This window comes from Equus caballus, chromosome 15 (assembly GCF_041296265.1).
Source record: "Equus caballus isolate H_3958 breed thoroughbred chromosome 15, TB-T2T, whole genome shotgun sequence".
NCBI classification, from domain to species: Eukaryota; Metazoa; Chordata; class Mammalia; order Perissodactyla; family Equidae; genus Equus; species Equus caballus.
The window spans coordinates 46,137,551-46,155,860 of record NC_091698.1 but is presented as its reverse complement, the minus strand read 5'-3'; the positions used below and the strand labels follow the sequence as shown (position 1 = coordinate 46,155,860).

Below are 18,310 nucleotides of genomic sequence, written 5' to 3'. Positions count from 1 at the left end.
ATTGTGAAAGGATTCCCACCAACTAGTTATTTAACACACTCATCACCTTGCATATTTATCTGTTTTTATGGTGAGAACATTTAAGTTCTATTCTCTTAGCAAATCTCAATTATACAATACAGTATTATCAACTATGTCACCATGTCTTACATTAGATCCTGACACCTTATTGATCTTACACTAAAAGTTTGTACCTTTTTACCAACTTCTCCCTCAGCCCCTAGCAACCACTTGGCTACTCTCTATTTCTATAAATCTGACTGTTTAAAAAAAATCCAACATATAGGGGCTGGCCCAGTGGGGTGGTGGTTAAGCTTACATGCTCCACTTTGGCAGCCCAGTTCAGATCTTGGGCACAGGCCTACACACTGCTCATCAAGCCATGCAGTGGTGGCATCCCACATAGAAGAACTGGAACGACTTACAACTAGGAAATACAACTATGAACTGGGGCTTTGGTGGGGAAAAAAAAGGAAGATTGGCAACAGCTGTTAGCTGAGGGCCAGTCTTCCTCACAAAAAAGCATAAAGAAAAAAAATCCAACATGTAAGTGATACCATGCTGGTTTATTTTACTTAGCACAATGCCCTCAAGGTCCATCTATGTGGTCACAAATGCCAGGATTTCTGTATTTTTTGTGGTTGAATAATATTCCACTGTGTATATACACTACATCTTTATCCTTCATCTCTTGATGGGCACTTAGGTTGTTTCAAAGTCTTGGCTATTGTGAATAATGCTGCAATGAACATAGGGGTACATATACCTTTTCAAATTAGTGTTTTCATATTCTTTGGATAAATACCCAGAAGTGGAATAGCAGGATCATATGATAGTTCCACTTTTAATTTCCTGAGAAATCGCCAGACTGTTTCCTGTAGTGGTTGTACCAGTTTACATTTCCACAGTGTACAAGGGTTTCCTTTTTTCCACATCCTTGCCAGCATTTGTTATCTCCTGTTTTTTGATGATAGCCATTCTAACAGGTGATATCTTATTGGGATTTTGATTTGCATTTCCTTAATGATTAGTGATGTTGACATCTTCTCATTTACCTAATGGCCATTTGTATGTCTTCTTTGGAAAGATGTCTATTCAGTTCCTCTGTTCATTTTTTTTTTTTAAGATTTTATGTTTTTTCCTTTTTCTCCCCAAAGCCCCGTGGTACATAGTTGTATATTCTTCATTGTGGGTCATTCTAGCCGTGGTACATGGGATGCTGCCTCAGCGTGGTTTGATGAGCAGTGCCATGTCTGCGCCCATGATTTGAACCAACGAAACACTGGGCCGCCAGCAGCGAAGCGTGCGAACTTAACCACTCGGCCACGGCACCAGCCCCTCCTCTGTTCATTTTTTAATCAAATTGTTTGGTGTTTTTCCTATTGAGTTGTATGAGTTCTTTATACATTTTGGATATTAACCTCTTGTCAGATACATGATTTGCCAATTTTTCTTCCATTCTATCAGCTGCTTTTCGTTTTGTTGGTTTCCTTTATTGTGCAGAAGCTCTTTAGATTAATATAGTCCCACTTGTTTATTTTTGCTTTTGTTGCCTTTGCTTTTGAAGTCAAATCCAAAAAATCACTGCCAAGACTAACGTCAAGGAGCTTATCCCCAATGGTTTCTTCTAGGAGTTTTATGGTTTTAGTCTTACATTAAAATCTTTAATCCATTTTGATTTGAGTTTTGTGTATGGTGTAAGATAGGGGTCCAATTTCATTCTTTTGCATCTGGCTGTCTTGTTTCCCCAGTGCCAGTTACTGAAAAGACTATCCTTTCCCCGTTGTCTATTTTTGGCTCCTTTGTCGTAAATTAATTGACCATATATGTGTGGGTTTATTTCTGGGGTCTCTACTCTGTTCCATTGATCAATGTGTCTGTTTTCATGCCAATACCATACTGTTTTGATTACTATATATAAAATATACATATATATTTGCAATATGATTTGAAATCAGGAAGCATGATGCCTCCAGCTTTGTTCTTCTTTCTCAAGATCACTTTGGCAATTCAGGGTCTTTCACATTCTTTTTCTTATAAAAGCAAAACAGCAGATCATACCACCAATTTTTTTCTTCTCTTACATCCACTCTCAAGGGAAGGTACCAATAAATAGGGAAAGAGGAAAAAAGGTAGGAAAAAGTAGACACCAGTAAACATAAATAATGATTTCAATTCTACAACTTTACATCTAATTAACATCAACTTCTGGATTTCAAAGGGTGATATAAATTTGTTTCAAAACTAAAATAATCAAATAAAAACAATAATAACAAAAACCCAAAACATACAAGTTGGCCTTTATGTCAGAATCTACCATTTCAGTGTTTAAAATGTTACTCTGTTACTTTTTCTGCTTAATAATTAATTTAAGCTCACATGGCAATATAAAGGAGTTCTTAGGCTCTTTTTTCTGGATTTTTTTTTTATTTGTTTGTTTGTATTTTTTGCTGAGGAAGATTTGCCCTGAGCTAACATCTGTTGCCAATCTTCCTCTGTTTGTTTACTTGAGGAAGCTTATTCCTGAGCTAACATGCATGCCAATCTTCCTCTATTTTGTATGTGGGTCACTGCCACAACATGGCTGACAAGTGGCATAGGTCTGTGCCCGGGATCCGAACCCATGAACCTGGGGCCACCAAAGCAGAGAGCGCTGAACTTCACCACTAGGCCATAGGGCCAACCCCCTCTTAATGTTCTTTTAAATTAAGGCATTTACTCTCCATCACCTCATCTACCATCAATCCTTCCTTTGCTCTATGAGTGTCATTTTCCCCATTTGACCCAACACTGGATCAAAACTAGTGTTGTGGCCATGTGAAATGAATATAAAATTGCCAACGACACAAGGGACAGAAATTCCTTACTAAAAAGTAAGATAAAAACATTGGACAACAGACACAGAAAAGAGAAGACAGCTAATTAAAATTTTTTAATTGATGTTGATTTCAGCTATACCCACTATTATCTAGACCATACTTAAGAACTCCTGACTGTCATGGGGCCAACTGAGGAAACAGCCATTTTCATGTACAAAATATAAGGAAGATTTAGTGGACACAGTTGTAGACTATTTTTTTTAGTTTAAATACCCAAAAATTAGCATTGGCATTTGTTTTTCTAAGGAAATCATAGCTCTTACTCTCAAGAGCATGTTATGAATCACACTACTATGCATCCTGGAGGAATTAAAGCCACCTTAGGTAGGATACCCCAGACTACACACAGCAGAAGCAGTTCTAGAGTACTGTAGGGCCTTCTCACCTTAAAAGTTGTGGTGCCATAGAGCTTGGTGGTGTGGACTGTCTCTGGAAGCACATTAGTGATATTGGTGATGAATTCTTCCAAGTATTTACAAGATTTCTCCAAGTGTGTTGTATTTATAATAATCTGGACAAGCTAGAAAATAATAAGCACATGTAAGAGTCATTTCCCTATTCACCCCAGGATAAATGGCTCAATGTGAATCTGCTGGTACAAGAAAAACAAAAGGCAGGGTAGCAAAAGCCATCTGTATTCTACAAAGGGTATGTTAAAGCGTGGGCTTAGGTATGACTTCCTCTATGAAGCCTTCCCTGACTTCCCAAAGCATCTTGTATTTCCCCCTACTATAGGAGCACTTGCCACTCTATTTTAAATACATGTTTTCTTTTGTTTAAAAAAGACTAGACTAAAAACAAAAACCACTAGTATTTAGCATAGTGCCTGGCAAAAAAAAATTGCCAAATGACTTAAATAAATGAACTCCCACTAAAAGAACAAGAATAATTGAAATGGCAAAAAGAAGTTCCAAAATTAGGCATGATGAAGAGAGAGCTGTTGGAAGAGACTGCAGTATATTAACAAACCACACTAGTTTATGGGGAAAAAAAACATGGGCACTGAAGTCAGAGAAACTAGGGGATTAACATGATCTTGAGAAAGTTTCTTAACTTCTCTAAGCCTGTTTCTTTATCTGTAAAATGTTGACAATAACTTCTAACTCTCAGAGTTACTGTGAGGATTAAATACTCTTTTGTTAATACTATTTCCCTTTTCTTACAAAAGAGATCCTTAAAGAAGACAGTACTGGTATGATAAAAAGTCATCTATAAATTACTTTGAGAGGAGGATAAGTAGGAATAACTATTATTGTCTGTATAGAATTAAAGTTGTTAAGCGCTTCACAATTCATTGTTTATACTGTCTTCCCAGCAACCTGGAGATGTAAGCTAAGTGGGCATAATTATTACTTCATTTTATTTTAACAGAAACAAAAATGGAATGATTTTCTCTAGATCACAGACCCTAAATGGAACCAGGACTCAAATCCAAGTCATCTACCTTCAAATTATGGACTCATCTAAATGACTTCTGACAGTGCCTTTAGCATAAGCACAAGACGACAGCCCTGGAGTGCTGCATGTTTATGTATATTAGGCTGAAATATCAGATTCTGGGTCTGCCATCAACTAGACTTCCCCATGCTTTGATTCTGCTCTATGTAAAAAATTAAACTAAAAAAGTAGTGGTACCTACTGCTTATTTCAACTATGAAAACTATTCATATTCCCCAGAGTCTAAAAGAAATACAAAGAGAAAACAGACTAGAACCTTTTTTTGGTCTCTCTTTTCCACCTCTTTAACTTTTCATTTTCACAAGAATATGCCTGGTAGTGGGGCTGTGGCAGGTGGGGGAGTGCCGGTGTGTAAGGCTATGGAAGAACTTAGGTCTTCCTTTAGTCTAGTGAGGTGGTGAGCCAGGGGAGAGCAGGGAGATGATACAAAGTGGAAACTGGAACTGAACATGAGGGGAGGTACTACACATTTTTACAATCAAATGATACTTCAAAATAATATTTAAAAGTTGGAATTATACTTCAATAGAAATCACTGTATTATACTGTGGAATATTAAACAAAAATATTAATAGGACTATAATCAGTAAGTTCATTCTTACCTCCTCAACAGCACCCAGCACAAGGCTAAAAGCACAGAGTTTACTCTCAAAAAAGTACATGTCAACTCATAACGACAATTCTTGAGTAACAGACTGGACTAAGAAAAAAGGTCCCTTCTATTCCCCTAAGGTTCAGCCAGAAGAACCGAAGAAAACAGCTACTTTCGAAACATGATGACAAAGGACAAAGACCCAGAGATGCAGTTCCAACAAACATGAAAGTTAGGGCAACACTGGGACTTGATCTTTGTACTATTCCCCACAACTCATCAGACAAGTTAACATTCATCACTAGGCTCTTCCCATTCATTCCACAGTTTGAATGTGGAGGCTCTGAGGTCTGGACACAGATATTGTCTCCTATAAAATTACCCCAAACATCACAGCCTTTTAACTTTAGAGTGCTCTAGGAAAAAACACCCACCAAAATAAGCAATTCATTACTCTCGTCCTTTCAACACGTTTCTCCCTCAGAGGAGGACTAAAATCATTAAAAAAAAATTTAAATTGTCTAAATTAAATTACTCTTCTTCCTGAGTGGGAAGGTGGCTACTGGCAAGGTTGTCTTGATGTGGAAGTCAGAAAAGCAAGCGAGTTAATTTGGAGAACTGAAGAATTTCTATTTTAAAATGAGCATTACCCATAGGGAACACATTCTATCTATCAAAAGAAATCCTAATAATAAGGAGGAATCGTGTCATGTTATAGAAATAAAAAACAGTGGCAGTCAAAGAGAAAATTGTCCTGTTTTGCAGGATATTGGCAGTTAAAAAAAAAAAAGGAGGCGGCTTCACTGGGTACAGTAGTAATTTCCCATGACTTTTTAAAGATCTGTCAACACAAAAGATCACCATGAACTACATCAGTTGGCTGTCAGTCACTTTTGAAATGTTTCATTGCTGAGCATAGAATAGACTATTAAAACACTCTAGGATTACAGCAGATACCATGTCATTTTCAAAAGGAATATTGTCTGTTAATGAGGTCTGAGTGATCGCTACTCCTGAATGACAGCTAACCAAAATCCTTACAAGGACATTTACAAATGTAAAGCCAGATGCTTTGGGGGTAATTTTGAACTTAAGGATGAAATGAAGCAATTTCAGATATCAACTTCCATCACAGTTTGAGCTCCTTTGATATTTTTAACCCCTACTTCCCACTCTTTTTACAAAAATATATCAGTAGAGCAATCCAAACTGTCCTTAACATTGTTTCAAGGACATGGAACGAACAACAGATTAGATATTGGTTACAGCTCATACAAAGTTCTATGAGGACTGTCCAAAAAAAGAAAACACTATAAAGCAAACAACCACTTCTCACAACTGAATGACACTTAGGTCACTTAGGTTAAAAACCATCAAGCAGCAGAAAATTTTCCTGTCTCTCCTTTCCGGTATCAGAGAGAACCTATGAGGAAGGCACAGACTAGACTGTGGAAGTCACTTCTTCTCCAACCCTGCTCCAAACACCCCAGTGAAGCCTGAACCATGATAACAGGTATATGTTCACATTCTTGACACACTCCAGAAAAGAAAATGTCTTCAGCGTCTTCAACAGTTCAAATTCCAAGAAGAGGTTACTATTCCCAACTATAAACTACTCCTGGGGTATACTTATCCACTTACATTAGAATTGATATTACCTTGTTTCCCAAAACAGAGAATTTAGTACACTGAGGGTCCAAAGGACTAACCAAAGCAAGAAAATCAGAAGTCACACTCCCCTCCAGACCACCAATGCCTCTCAGTTGTTAGATTTACAAGGAGATAAAGAACTAAACAGCAGCCTTGGTTCTCATTTACAAAAATAAGCTATCCCTAAGACTTCAAGGAATTTTATCTCCATTTCACCCCAGCCAGGGTACAAAAAGCTTTGTCAACTACTTATTTTATATCATCTCCATGGCAAATACCTAAAATACTAAAATACATGGAACCACTGGTTCCAAACTCAACGTTCTAGTACAAAGCTTATATTTTACAAGACTTAAGTAAAAAATGTTTTAACATAATATTAGCAATATCACTGCTGTTAACAATAGGGAGTGGAGACAAATGGTATCTGGGACATAAACAACACAGGATACAGCCATGTGGTCATCAAACAAAGGATGAATGCAAAGCACTGGTCATTAATTCAGGTCTCCTGCGACACTAACATTTTTATGATTATAAAAATATAAATAATGAATATGGTATCACTAATAGGAATTCTGAATTTCTTTAACTTTATCCTAAGAACCTACCTACCTACTTTCCTTTTTTCTTTCTTCTCTCTTTCATGAAGTAAGGACTCCTATGTGCCAAGGAATTGGGATACGGCTGTATACAATTACAAATAAGACACAAAAAGTCCCTGGCCTCATGGAGATTATAGTAGACACATATACATATATATGCGGTATAATGTCAGGTGATAATAAGCAATAAGGAATAAAAGTGAGGATAAGGAGTTACCTGGTGATGGTAGGTCAGAGCTATTTTGAGATAGGGTGGTCAAGGAAGGCCTTCTTAGGGACTTAAATAAAGTGAAGGCATAATATTTCTATCATCTATAATAAATTCTTTTTCACCTAATTTATATCGTAGGCCTTTCTATCAATACATTCTTCACAAAGAAGTAGGGTATCCTTTGATTCATCTTAAAACTTTCTTTCAAACTTAAGTAATTCTCTGATATTCTGAGATTAATAAACTTGTTTATTTCCTTTCTCTCCATGATAATGATGTTTTTAAATTAACATAGTGAAAGAGCAAAGGTTTACAACAAAAGAAATCTTATTTCAAACTTACTTCAAATCTTATGTTTAAAAGAAAATGTATTTCAAAACTTATCTCAAATCTTATTTCCAAACTACTGGTTTGGAAATTACTGGTTTCCAAATTACTGGTTGTGTGGCCTTAGGCAAAGTTACTATCATTCATCATCTTAAAATTGAGATGATAACATCAATATCATACCAAAGAAATAATAAATATATTATAAATAACTAAATATAAATACTAATACAAATAATAAAGTATTGAAAGTAATATATACCAAATTCCTGAGAGTTATTAGTGATATGGACTTGCTAATTATATCTCCAGCTAAATATAGCTTAAGGAAATATACGACCCTGCTGGCTAGTCTCACTTTAATTCATATCCACTAGCCAAAGTGGGCACTTAATGCTACGAAATCATCTCATTATCGAGCACGATCCAATTCTCTTTTCCATATGCCCAGAAATACTTTCTCTTTCCTGCAACCCCAATATTTGCTCTCCATCTCCACTTTGAGCTGAAGACACTTCTTTCTCTGGGAAAACTGAGCACTTGGAGCCTGCCACCATAACACATACCCAACCACCACTATCTGCATTCACATACTCTGATTCTCATCTGCTACCAGAGGGGAACTTTCACACTACCTAAAACCAATCCCTTTAATTGCACGTTAGATTCTAAACTGTCTCCTACTCAAGGACATTACTCCAGAGATTTCCCCCTTTCCCCCACATCATCGACTTTCTGCTTTCTACTGCATCATTCTCATCAGAAACAACATGCTGCTACTTCTATTAAAACACAAAACAACAACCTTTTGCTTAACCTACTTCTCCCACCATACAGCGACCACCTCATTTCCTGGCTTAAACCTTTAACAAAATTCCCTGAAAGAGCTGTTTCATATATGGTGTCTCCAATACCTCTCTTCCCATTCTTTAAATTTTTTAATTTATTAAGTAAACACTTAATTTTAGGATAGTTTTATATCTACAGAATAGTTCCAAAGAGTTCTCAAACAGTCCACACCCAGTTCCCCCGCTAACATCTTACATTACTACATTTGCCACAACTAAGGAACAAACATTGGGACATTACTATTAACTGAACAACACATTTTATTCAGATTTCACTAGTTGTTCCCTAATATTCGTTACCTTTTTCAGGGTCTCATCTAAGATACCACATTCCATTTAGTTCTCATGTCTCCTTAGACTCCTCTGGTCTGTGACAGTTTCTCAGACTTTCCTTGTTTTTGATGAGCCTGACAGTTTTGAGAAGTACTGGTCAAGTATTTTGTAGAATTTCCTTCATTTTGGGTTTGTTTAATGTTTTTCTCATGCTCAGACTGGGGTCACGGGCTTTGGAAGGAAGACCACAGAGGTGAAGTGCCTTCTCATCACATCATATCAAGGATACATGTTGCCAACGTAACTAATCACTCACGGTGTTAACCTTGATCACCTGACTGAGGCAGTGTTTGTCAGGTTTCTTCACTATAAAGTAACTTTTCCCTCCTTCCATAATCTACTGTCAGGAAGCAAGTCATAAGCACAGACTACACGCAAGGGGTGGGAAGCTAAGCTCCGCCTCTTTGAGGGGGTAGTATCTACATAAATTACTTGAAATTCTTCTGTACAGGACCCATTCTCTTTTAAACCTACCCCAGCATGAGTTTCCTACTATCATTCTATGAAAAATGCTCTTATCGAGGTCACCCACTTACTCTAAGTTGCCAAATCCAATGGTAATTCTTAATCTCCATCTCACCTCATCCATCAGCAGTACTTATCATAGTTGACCACTCTCTCCTTGATATACTTTCTTCACTTGGCTTCCAGGTGAACCATACTCTCTCATTTCTCCCATCTGTTTTGTTTTGTTTTCCTACTTCCCTAGAGGCTCCTTCCCAATCTCTTTTGTGAGTTCCTCTTCTCTGCTCTATCTTTACAAATTACTTAGTAATATTACCCTTTCAGGTGGTTATAAATATTATTTACATACTTCCAAATTTTTATCTCCAGGCCAAACCTCTTTCTCAAACTCCAAACTCATATGGACAACAGCTTACTCAATATCTCAATCTATATGTATAACAAACACTACATATTTACAATGTCCAAAACCAAATTCCCAATATTCCCCCTACCCCAAATTTAGCTCTACCTGAAATTTTTGCCATCACAGTTTGTGGTATAAAGACCCCTGTAGTTGCTCAAATCAAACAATCTTAAGAGTTATCTTCAACTCCTCACTTTCTCGCTTCCTTTACACCCAATCATCAGGAAAGCATGCTGGCTCCTCACTCCAAATCTGATCACTCACCACCACGTCCAGGGCTCCCACCCAAGCTTCCATCAAACCTCACTGAATTATTGTCATAGCCTCCTACTGGTCTCCCAGTTTACCCCCTACAGTTTATTCTCAATACCACAGTCAGCGTGATCCTTTTGAAATATGTCACAGCATGTCACTAACCAAAATCCTGCAATGGCTCCCCATTTCACCAAAGATAAAAGGCAGACACTTTACAGTGTGGCCTACTACAAACTCCTGGGACCTCTCCAATCTAATTTCTTGCTTCTCTTCCCCTTGTTCACTTCATTCCAGGTACCATGGCTTCCTTATTATTCCCTGAACTTGCCAATAACTTAACTACTCTGAGACCTTTGCTCTAGTTCTAACCTCTACTAAGAATGCTCTTTCCCCTTCAATGAAAACTCACTGTCAAGATCTTTTTAATAAGACCAACCTTGAACCTCCACCAGACTTCTAATTTCCTTAACCCAAGTTCTTTCTCTTCTCTCCACAGTATTCATCACCTTTTATCATACTAAATGATTTACTTACTTATTTTGTTTATTATATGATTTTTGTCACTATTTCCGTATTGTTTTCTGCCACTAGGATGTAAGCAAGGATCTCTTTTGTTGTTGCTCTTTTGTTGTTCACTTATTTATCCTTAGAGCTTAGATCAGTTCCTGTCACATAGTAGGCACTCAATAAACACTGTAAAGTTAATAAAATTATTTACCTTAACAAGACATCTTGTTCTTATCTTCTGACTTCCGGTTGAAAAACCTCACCTCTGTACTAGACCTGACATCATTGCTTACCTGCCCAGACCTCTTTCTTAGATAACAACAGGTAATGCGCATTGAGTATTTACTATGTACCAGGCACCATTCTAAGCACTTTACATATTCATTTAATCCTCACAACAACCCTATGAAATACAGGCTATTATTGTCCCCATTTTACACATAGAGCCAAGTAATTTGCCCAAGAACACATTGATTAAGAGTAGAGCTAGAACTGGAACCCAGCAGTCTGCTTTAGAACATACATTCTTAAGCACTGCTCAACTGCCCTTCTTCCCACAGACCTGGAAGCAACAGCCCTAGGAAAACAGCTGCACCTGCCAATTGAACTAGGAATAGCCACTTAGAGTCTGAGAGAGCAAGACATTCAAGTCACAGTATGTGTAAGAACTGAAAGGTAATGTTGAGTTGGCTCAACATGGGGAAGCAAGGAAGCCATGAAAAAAGCAAGAAAGCTAGTGTATAGAGAGAAAAAGATAAAAGGATAGAGCATACAGACAGAAAAAAGAAGAGACAAGACACCACGTAACCTCAAAACAAGATAGGCAGACAGACAGATATTAGCTTATAATCCTAAAAGAAATGTCTGACAACCTAAAATAGGGTTCCATGAGTTATGTGTACTTATAATAAATACTTCTATTGTTTGAGTGAATATTGGCTCCCTGTCATAAAAGCATCTCTAACTAGAACAATTTCCATGTTACTATGGACCTCGTATAAAATCTCTATCTTTGTTATGATGAAATAATTAAAACAATATAAAAGGCAGTATATTACAGTAAAAGTGAGTACGTTTGGGGAAAAACAACCCGGACTTAGGTCTCATTTCTATCATTTTGCTAGTTGTATGACCTTGGTCAATCTCTCTGAATCATGCCTTCTATAAAATGGGAATAATAACACATATCCAAACTGCTTCAAATGTTATTCTACTAAATGAGATGCTACTTGTGAATGGACTTTGACTATAAACTGTTCCACAAATGTTGCCTATTATGATGATGATTCCAGATGTGAACTCACTTTTGTTACCTGTAAAGGAGGACATAATATCTTCTCTTTCCAAACGTGAGTAATGCAATTATTCAAAGATTACTGGTTGGTGATGAAAAAGTTCCTGGGTGTGTATGTGTCTATACATTCACACACCACCATAACAGCCAAAATAAATAAATGTGTGTGAACGTTCCTTCATTCACATGCAATGATATTGATAATGAAAGTACATTCGCCTAAAAAGATCCAATGACATAGGAATAACATTTAGCATTCATTGAAACGTTGCTAAGAATTATGATACCGTTCTTCTTTGATAAATTCTAGTGCTTCTTCCTCTCATTACCTGATCTGTATGGTGCCCTTGAAAAGAACAATGGAGTGAGGAAAACTGAAGAACTAAGGAGTTGGGTCTTTCTCTTAAGATGTCCCAGTAAATCAATGGCACAGCCACAACTAAACCAAGAGTCTTCTGAGGCCAAAGCTGTTTCTATCACACCATGTTCCTACTATGCTACTTGTCTAAAATGGCTTTTTAAGAGACTGCTAAATCGAATAGCACATAAAAAATTATATTAAGAGTTATAATGTAGAGATAGTTCACAAAATATATAATAAATTTCTTGTCTTGGGTTTCAGAAAAGGAAAACAGTACAATCTAACAAAAGCAGGATGACTTCCTAGTTTTCACTCCAATTTTCCTTTTTTGGTAGCCTTCCTGATTAGGAAAAGAAGTTGGCCTATTCTCAGACACATAAAGGCAACACCTAACACGTCTACACCAGGCAATAAAAAGGAAGCTCCATAAAATGAGGGGACTCTACTAAATAATGCAAAATGTGACTTTCAGTTGTAAAAACAAAAAAGGTCTGTTATAAGTAGAACTCAATCACTGTCAATGTCCCAAATTGTAATATTTTAAAATCGTAACATGGGAAAAGAAACAATCACTCCCAAATCAAAAGTAGATGTTCACCTGGCTTCCAGCTGTCTTTGCCTATGGGTCAGTATCATTCACCATTTGCTGACTTTCAGTATAATCCTTGACAGTGTATATTTGAAAATATCAATTTTTCCTAGAGCAATTGACTTTCAAAGTACACCACCTCTGCAGGGAAAACAAACAGCAACAGCCTTTCCCTTTCCCTATGAAAAAAGCTCCTCCAGGTTCTCACTTTGGGCACTGTAATTTCCATAAAATGCCAGATTGAGGCTCCCTTGCAATGCTGGGTTTCACATCTTTCTAAGTTTTAGGACTATGTGCCAATGCACTGAATCTTCAGCTTGCCAAGATACTGTTCTCAACATATGTACAATAGCTCTCCTCCCTTTGTGAGATTGCATAAGCTTCCATGTAAAACGTGGTCATTGCCTTTCTCTCATATTTCCTCAATCTCAGATGCCCAGACTTACAAGCTGATAAAAGAGTAATTTACCATCCATATAGATGACGTATCTCAAAAACAAAAGCTGAGTCTAACACTTACCAAGGACTATGAGTGCCAATATTCTTGGCATCAATGATTTATGCAGGCAAAATGTGATTTCATATTGTATGTTGTATTTGAACTGCCATTCATTTGGATAGGAACCTCATGTTGACTATATTCTCCAACCAACAATTTTTTTATATATAATTGATGGCAAATAATACAAATTTATCCCAACAACTTCAGAAAGTAAAACCAGTTAAGCTAGTGAAAACAATGAGAAAGAGAAAAAAATTGACTTTCAAAAAATATAATGGATTTCTCCAAGGTGACCAAATCAAAAAACAAGGGATTTATTTTGCATTTTCACCATTAGGAGTCCATCAGGAGGAACATGACGGATTACATAGAAAGTTATGATTAATTCACGAACAAGTCCCAGAGGTTAGGACATCTGTTCACATATTGCCTTGGCTGCCTCCATCAAGAGCAGTCTTACCTCAGTAAGTCCAATATTTTTCCTTTTAATGACATTCTGCAGAGAGTTGCTCAGAGTTCTGGTTAGCAACAGGTTTGTAGATTTACGAATCATGTCATCGACTTCAGTTGAGCTGAAAGAGATGTGTCAAGAATCAATCATACCAGGTAGCAGAAGTATTTTGCAAAAGAACAAGGTGCCAGTGGTACTTGTAATAATAATATTACCAACAACAACAATAATAATGGCAGCAGAAAACAACCTTTATTGTATGCCAGAAATTATTCTAAGTACTTTAATGTATTAAAATTCATTTAACTTCCACAATAACCATATGAAGTAGTTTTATTATTATCTCTACTTTACAGATGAGGAAATGAAGGCACAGAGAAGTTAAGTTACTTGCTCAAAGTCAAACAGTGATAACACAGCAAAAAAAGGATTTTAACACAGGCAGTCTAGCTCTAAAGCCTAGAGCATTTAAACACTATACTATACTGTACTGTCTCTCAGGCTAGATTAAGAGTTCCCCAGCATGATTCCTCATCCTGAAACCGTTATTTCTCCCATACTACCAAGTTCCTTCACAGACTGTTAATATTTATAATTTTCCAACCTAGTTTCTCTGCAAACTTCCTGCAAAATTAGCTGATAAAGGTCCCCAAAAAAAGATATCTCTGGGGGTCCAGCCTTGTGGCTTAGTGGTTAAGTTTGGTGCACTCTGCTTCAGTGGCCCGGGTTTGGTTCACAAACACAGACCTATATTGCTCATTGGTAGCCATGCTGTGGCTGTGACCCACATAACAAAATAGAGGGAAATTGGCACTGACGTTAGCTCAGGGAAGATCTTCCCTAAGCAAAACGAGAAAGATTGGCAACAGATGTTAGCTCAGGGTGAATCTCTCTCAGCAAAACAAAAAAAGAAATCTCTGCTCTTATAGCATCATCTTTCATACAATATCTATTTACTCTCATTCCAAAATAAATGTTTCAAGCCAGTAGTTTAATTCTGCCTAAATGTTTTATAATCCATACCATCCCAAAGTGATCAGTAATGACATTTTCTATTCAGTAAAGGAAACTAGCATGAAGAAAATTCTTCAATAGCTATCTCTATAGGCAAAGTTTAAAAAAGAATACAACAGTCTTGCAACCAACAGAATGAATTCTAGGCCTATAACATCCTTCATAAACCCCTGAAAGCATTACCCAAGATGGCTTTCTAGAAAAGATATCCTTTTGAGAAAAACATTTCTTCACTGATAAGGTTACTATTGCAATGACACTTGTTTATAAACATCAAGAAATAACTGTAAATAAAAATTTGTGAGCTCTTTGTTAATAACTTATTGCTGTGTACAATGGCCACAAATTTTATCTCACTGATTTCTTTTCCTACAGAAGAAAATCAGAGGCTTAGTACAGTCAGATTAAAAATCTTACAATTCTATATGCATAGGCAAGCTATATTATCATACTACGTGGAAAAGAGAAAAATATTAGAAATAAAACCACAGAATGCAAAGCTATAATCAGTTAGGAAAAAATGATGCATCAGAATATTTTTACAAGGCCCATGTAAGGATATATTTAATTGACTAAAATCCTCTGGCCCACTGCCACTCTTTCCAAAATTATTATTGAATTAAAATATTTCATTCCACAAATAAATAAGGTGCGAGGCACTGTGTTGGTGAAATACGGAGATCAGAGCAGGGAACAATATAGTCATGGTTCCTGCCTTCATATATTAAATTCATAATTATATCATATCAATTGTAATATGGGCTATAAATAAGTACAGGTTGCTATAAAAGTGATTAACACAGGTCCCTGAAATAATCTGGTGCCTCTGACTGTAATCACACTCACGGCATTCTATACTTATTACATATCTCTCTTATGCTTTAAGAAGAACTAGCAGAAGTTCCACTTTTGGATACGATATAGAAGATCAAGAAAGACCATCACTACCTTCAAAACAACAAGACAGCTAGGTCTAAGATAAAGCTATATTTTCCTTTAATGTTAATTAAGTGCAATGAACACAAAAGATATATAACTGAACTAAATTGCACACTGGGACAAGCCCTTGAAAGGTGAACAAAGAGTAGCATCTACTTTCATATCTGAGACTACTGTCTAATCTGGGTACAGAGGGACAAGAGAGTGAAAGAGTCATAGGTTGAGAGGCTTTGCTGGCAAGAAGAGAAATCAGCCAAACCTTTAACAGTGTAGGATGCTATGACAGACAAGGATCTGGAAGAGCTCCCAACAAAAATAAATATACTGACCCAACAATTCTCCCCTATAAGAATTTTGCTCCATAAGAAATGTTTGAGGCAGTGCTAAAAATCATAAAGAGATCCCGCAAATTTCACAAGGGGTTTAGATTCCAGCAATCTACTGAAGTTCAATCCAAAGAACAAAAGCTAACCACAGGTGAAACCCAGCCCAGCTCCAATCCTGTTAAGATCAGAGATAAGCCCTGGATGGAAGTTTTGGAATTTCAGAGTCAGCCTTAAGGACAAAGAGACCTCTGCAATAGCATTTGAACTGAGAAGTAATTTGCAACTGATTAACTGAGACTCACAATCAGTTCACTGAAGTAAGGATGAAATCTGAACGATCTATCAAGCAGGTAGGAGTAGTCACAGAAGAAGAAGAAAAAATGAGAAAGGAGACATATTTAAGGACATATTGGCAAAATCATCTCCAAATCTGATAAAAGGTCTCAACAGACAGATCTGAGAAGTTCAGCACACCCCAAAGGGAATTACTACAAACAAAACAACACCTAGGAACATCACAAGCCAAACTGTGAAGTCCAAAAATTAAGAGAAAATCTTAAAAGCAAGCAGAGAAAAAAGACAATATATTCAGAGGAACAACAATAAGAACGATGGCTTATTTCTCCCCAGAAACAATGAAGCAGACAGTGGGATGGCATCTTTAAAGCGCGAGGAAAGCGAGGACTGTCAACCTAGAATTCCATATCTTGAAAAATATATTTTGAAAACAAAGGTGAAAAAATATTTTTAGACAAACAGATGTTAAGAAAATCTAACATCAGCAGATATACACTAAAAGAAATGCTAAAAGAAATTCTTCATGCTAAAGGAAAATGATACCAAAGGGTGTAACCTAGATCTGCAGGAAAAAATGAGAAGGCCTGAAAATGGCAAATATATGGTAAATATAAAGAACTACTTTTTTTCTTGAATTTTAAAATATTTTCAAATGTTCAAAGCACAAACAGCATATTTTAGGGTTTAAAAACAGGTATATATATATGCCAACAATATAAAAAAAAGGAGTGAGAAGATAAATTATATTATACTGTTGTAAGATTCTTAAATTATATGTAAAGTGATATAATATTATTCAAGGTAAACTGTGATAAGTTAATGATGTACATTGTAATTCCCAGAGCAACCACAGAAACAATAAATAAAACAAGTTATACTCAAGTAAGCTAATAGTAAAAATAAATCATAATACTAAAAAAACTTAATTAAGAAGGAAGGAGAACATGGAATAAGTAGAAAAACAACAGTAAAGGGCTGGCCTGGTGGCGCAGCCAGTCTTCCCCAGCAAAAAGAGGAAAATTGGCAGCAGATGTTAGCTCAGGGCTAATCTTCCTCCAAAAAAAAAAAAAAGGAAAGAAAATAAACATTAAAAAAAAAAAAATCAATAGTAAGACTGAAGGCTTAAATGAAACCACATCACTAAATACATTAATGTAGTGGAATAAACACTCCAGTAAGGCAGATTACATAAAAAATCAATACCCAACTATTTATTAATTCAAAATGACACTTTTAAATTTAAGGTCACATGCCCAGATCTTATTTTCAAGATAGCACTCAGCACTAGAAGGAACTGGGTTCTTTGGAGAAATTAACGATATCATGGTTACGTAAGGAAATCTCCCCCAAAAGTGATAGGAGGGCATCAACAAGGTAAAGGAGCCAGTTTGAAGCAGCTCAAGTGTGAGCTACACCTGGGACAATCTGAGCATCAGAACAAACATAGACAGTAAAGGAATGAATCAACTGAATGAAGTAAGAATTCATGAGTCTGATCTAGTGATAGGTAAATGAAAGACAGATATAGATAGAAAGCAAGCAAGCAGATGGGGAGGAACTCCTTAAAATAAACTGCTAAGTGATATATATACAAGGAATTAAAAAATTATAAATTAGTTAAAAATCATAAGTTAGGGGCCAACCCTGTGGCCGAGTGGTTAAGTTCGTGCACTCCACTGTGGCGGACCAGGGTTTCGCTGGTTTGGATCCTGGGCACAGACATGGCACGGCTCATCAGGCCATGCTGAAGCAGTGTCCCACATGCCACAACTAGAAGGACCCACAACTAAAAACTACACAGCTATGTACTGGGGGGATTTGGGGAGAAAAAGCAGAAAAAAAAAATCATAAGTTAGTAATTAGAGAAAAAAACTGATTCAGGCAAGAATCATTAAGGGATACCATAAGGGGGAGGGAGGAAGAGGACATCTGATAACTAACAGAATAAACACATAGTCTCAAAGTGTTTCAACACAAACACAAACATTACTTATTACAAAA

The 18,310-nt window shown here is 36.6% G+C and overlaps 1 protein-coding gene across 5 annotated transcripts in view; it reads right to left on the bottom strand.

Annotated features, from left to right (window-relative positions):
• EXOC6B (exocyst complex component 6B) overlaps positions 1–18,310 on the bottom strand; it is a 579,301-nt gene that overhangs the window by 243,824 nt on the left and 317,167 nt on the right. For all 5 annotated transcript variants that reach the window (XR_011425979.1, XR_011425980.1, XM_001492091.7 and 2 more), the window contains 2 exons: positions 13,743–13,854; positions 3,265–3,399 (listed from right to left, as the gene is read on the bottom strand). Coding sequence is in view for 3 of the 5 variants with exons in the window: in XM_001492091.7 (XP_001492141.2) it covers positions 3,265–3,399; positions 13,743–13,854 (247 nt within the window). In the remaining 2 variants the exon portion in view is untranslated. The remainder of the gene's footprint in view (positions 1–3,264; positions 3,400–13,742; positions 13,855–18,310) is intronic.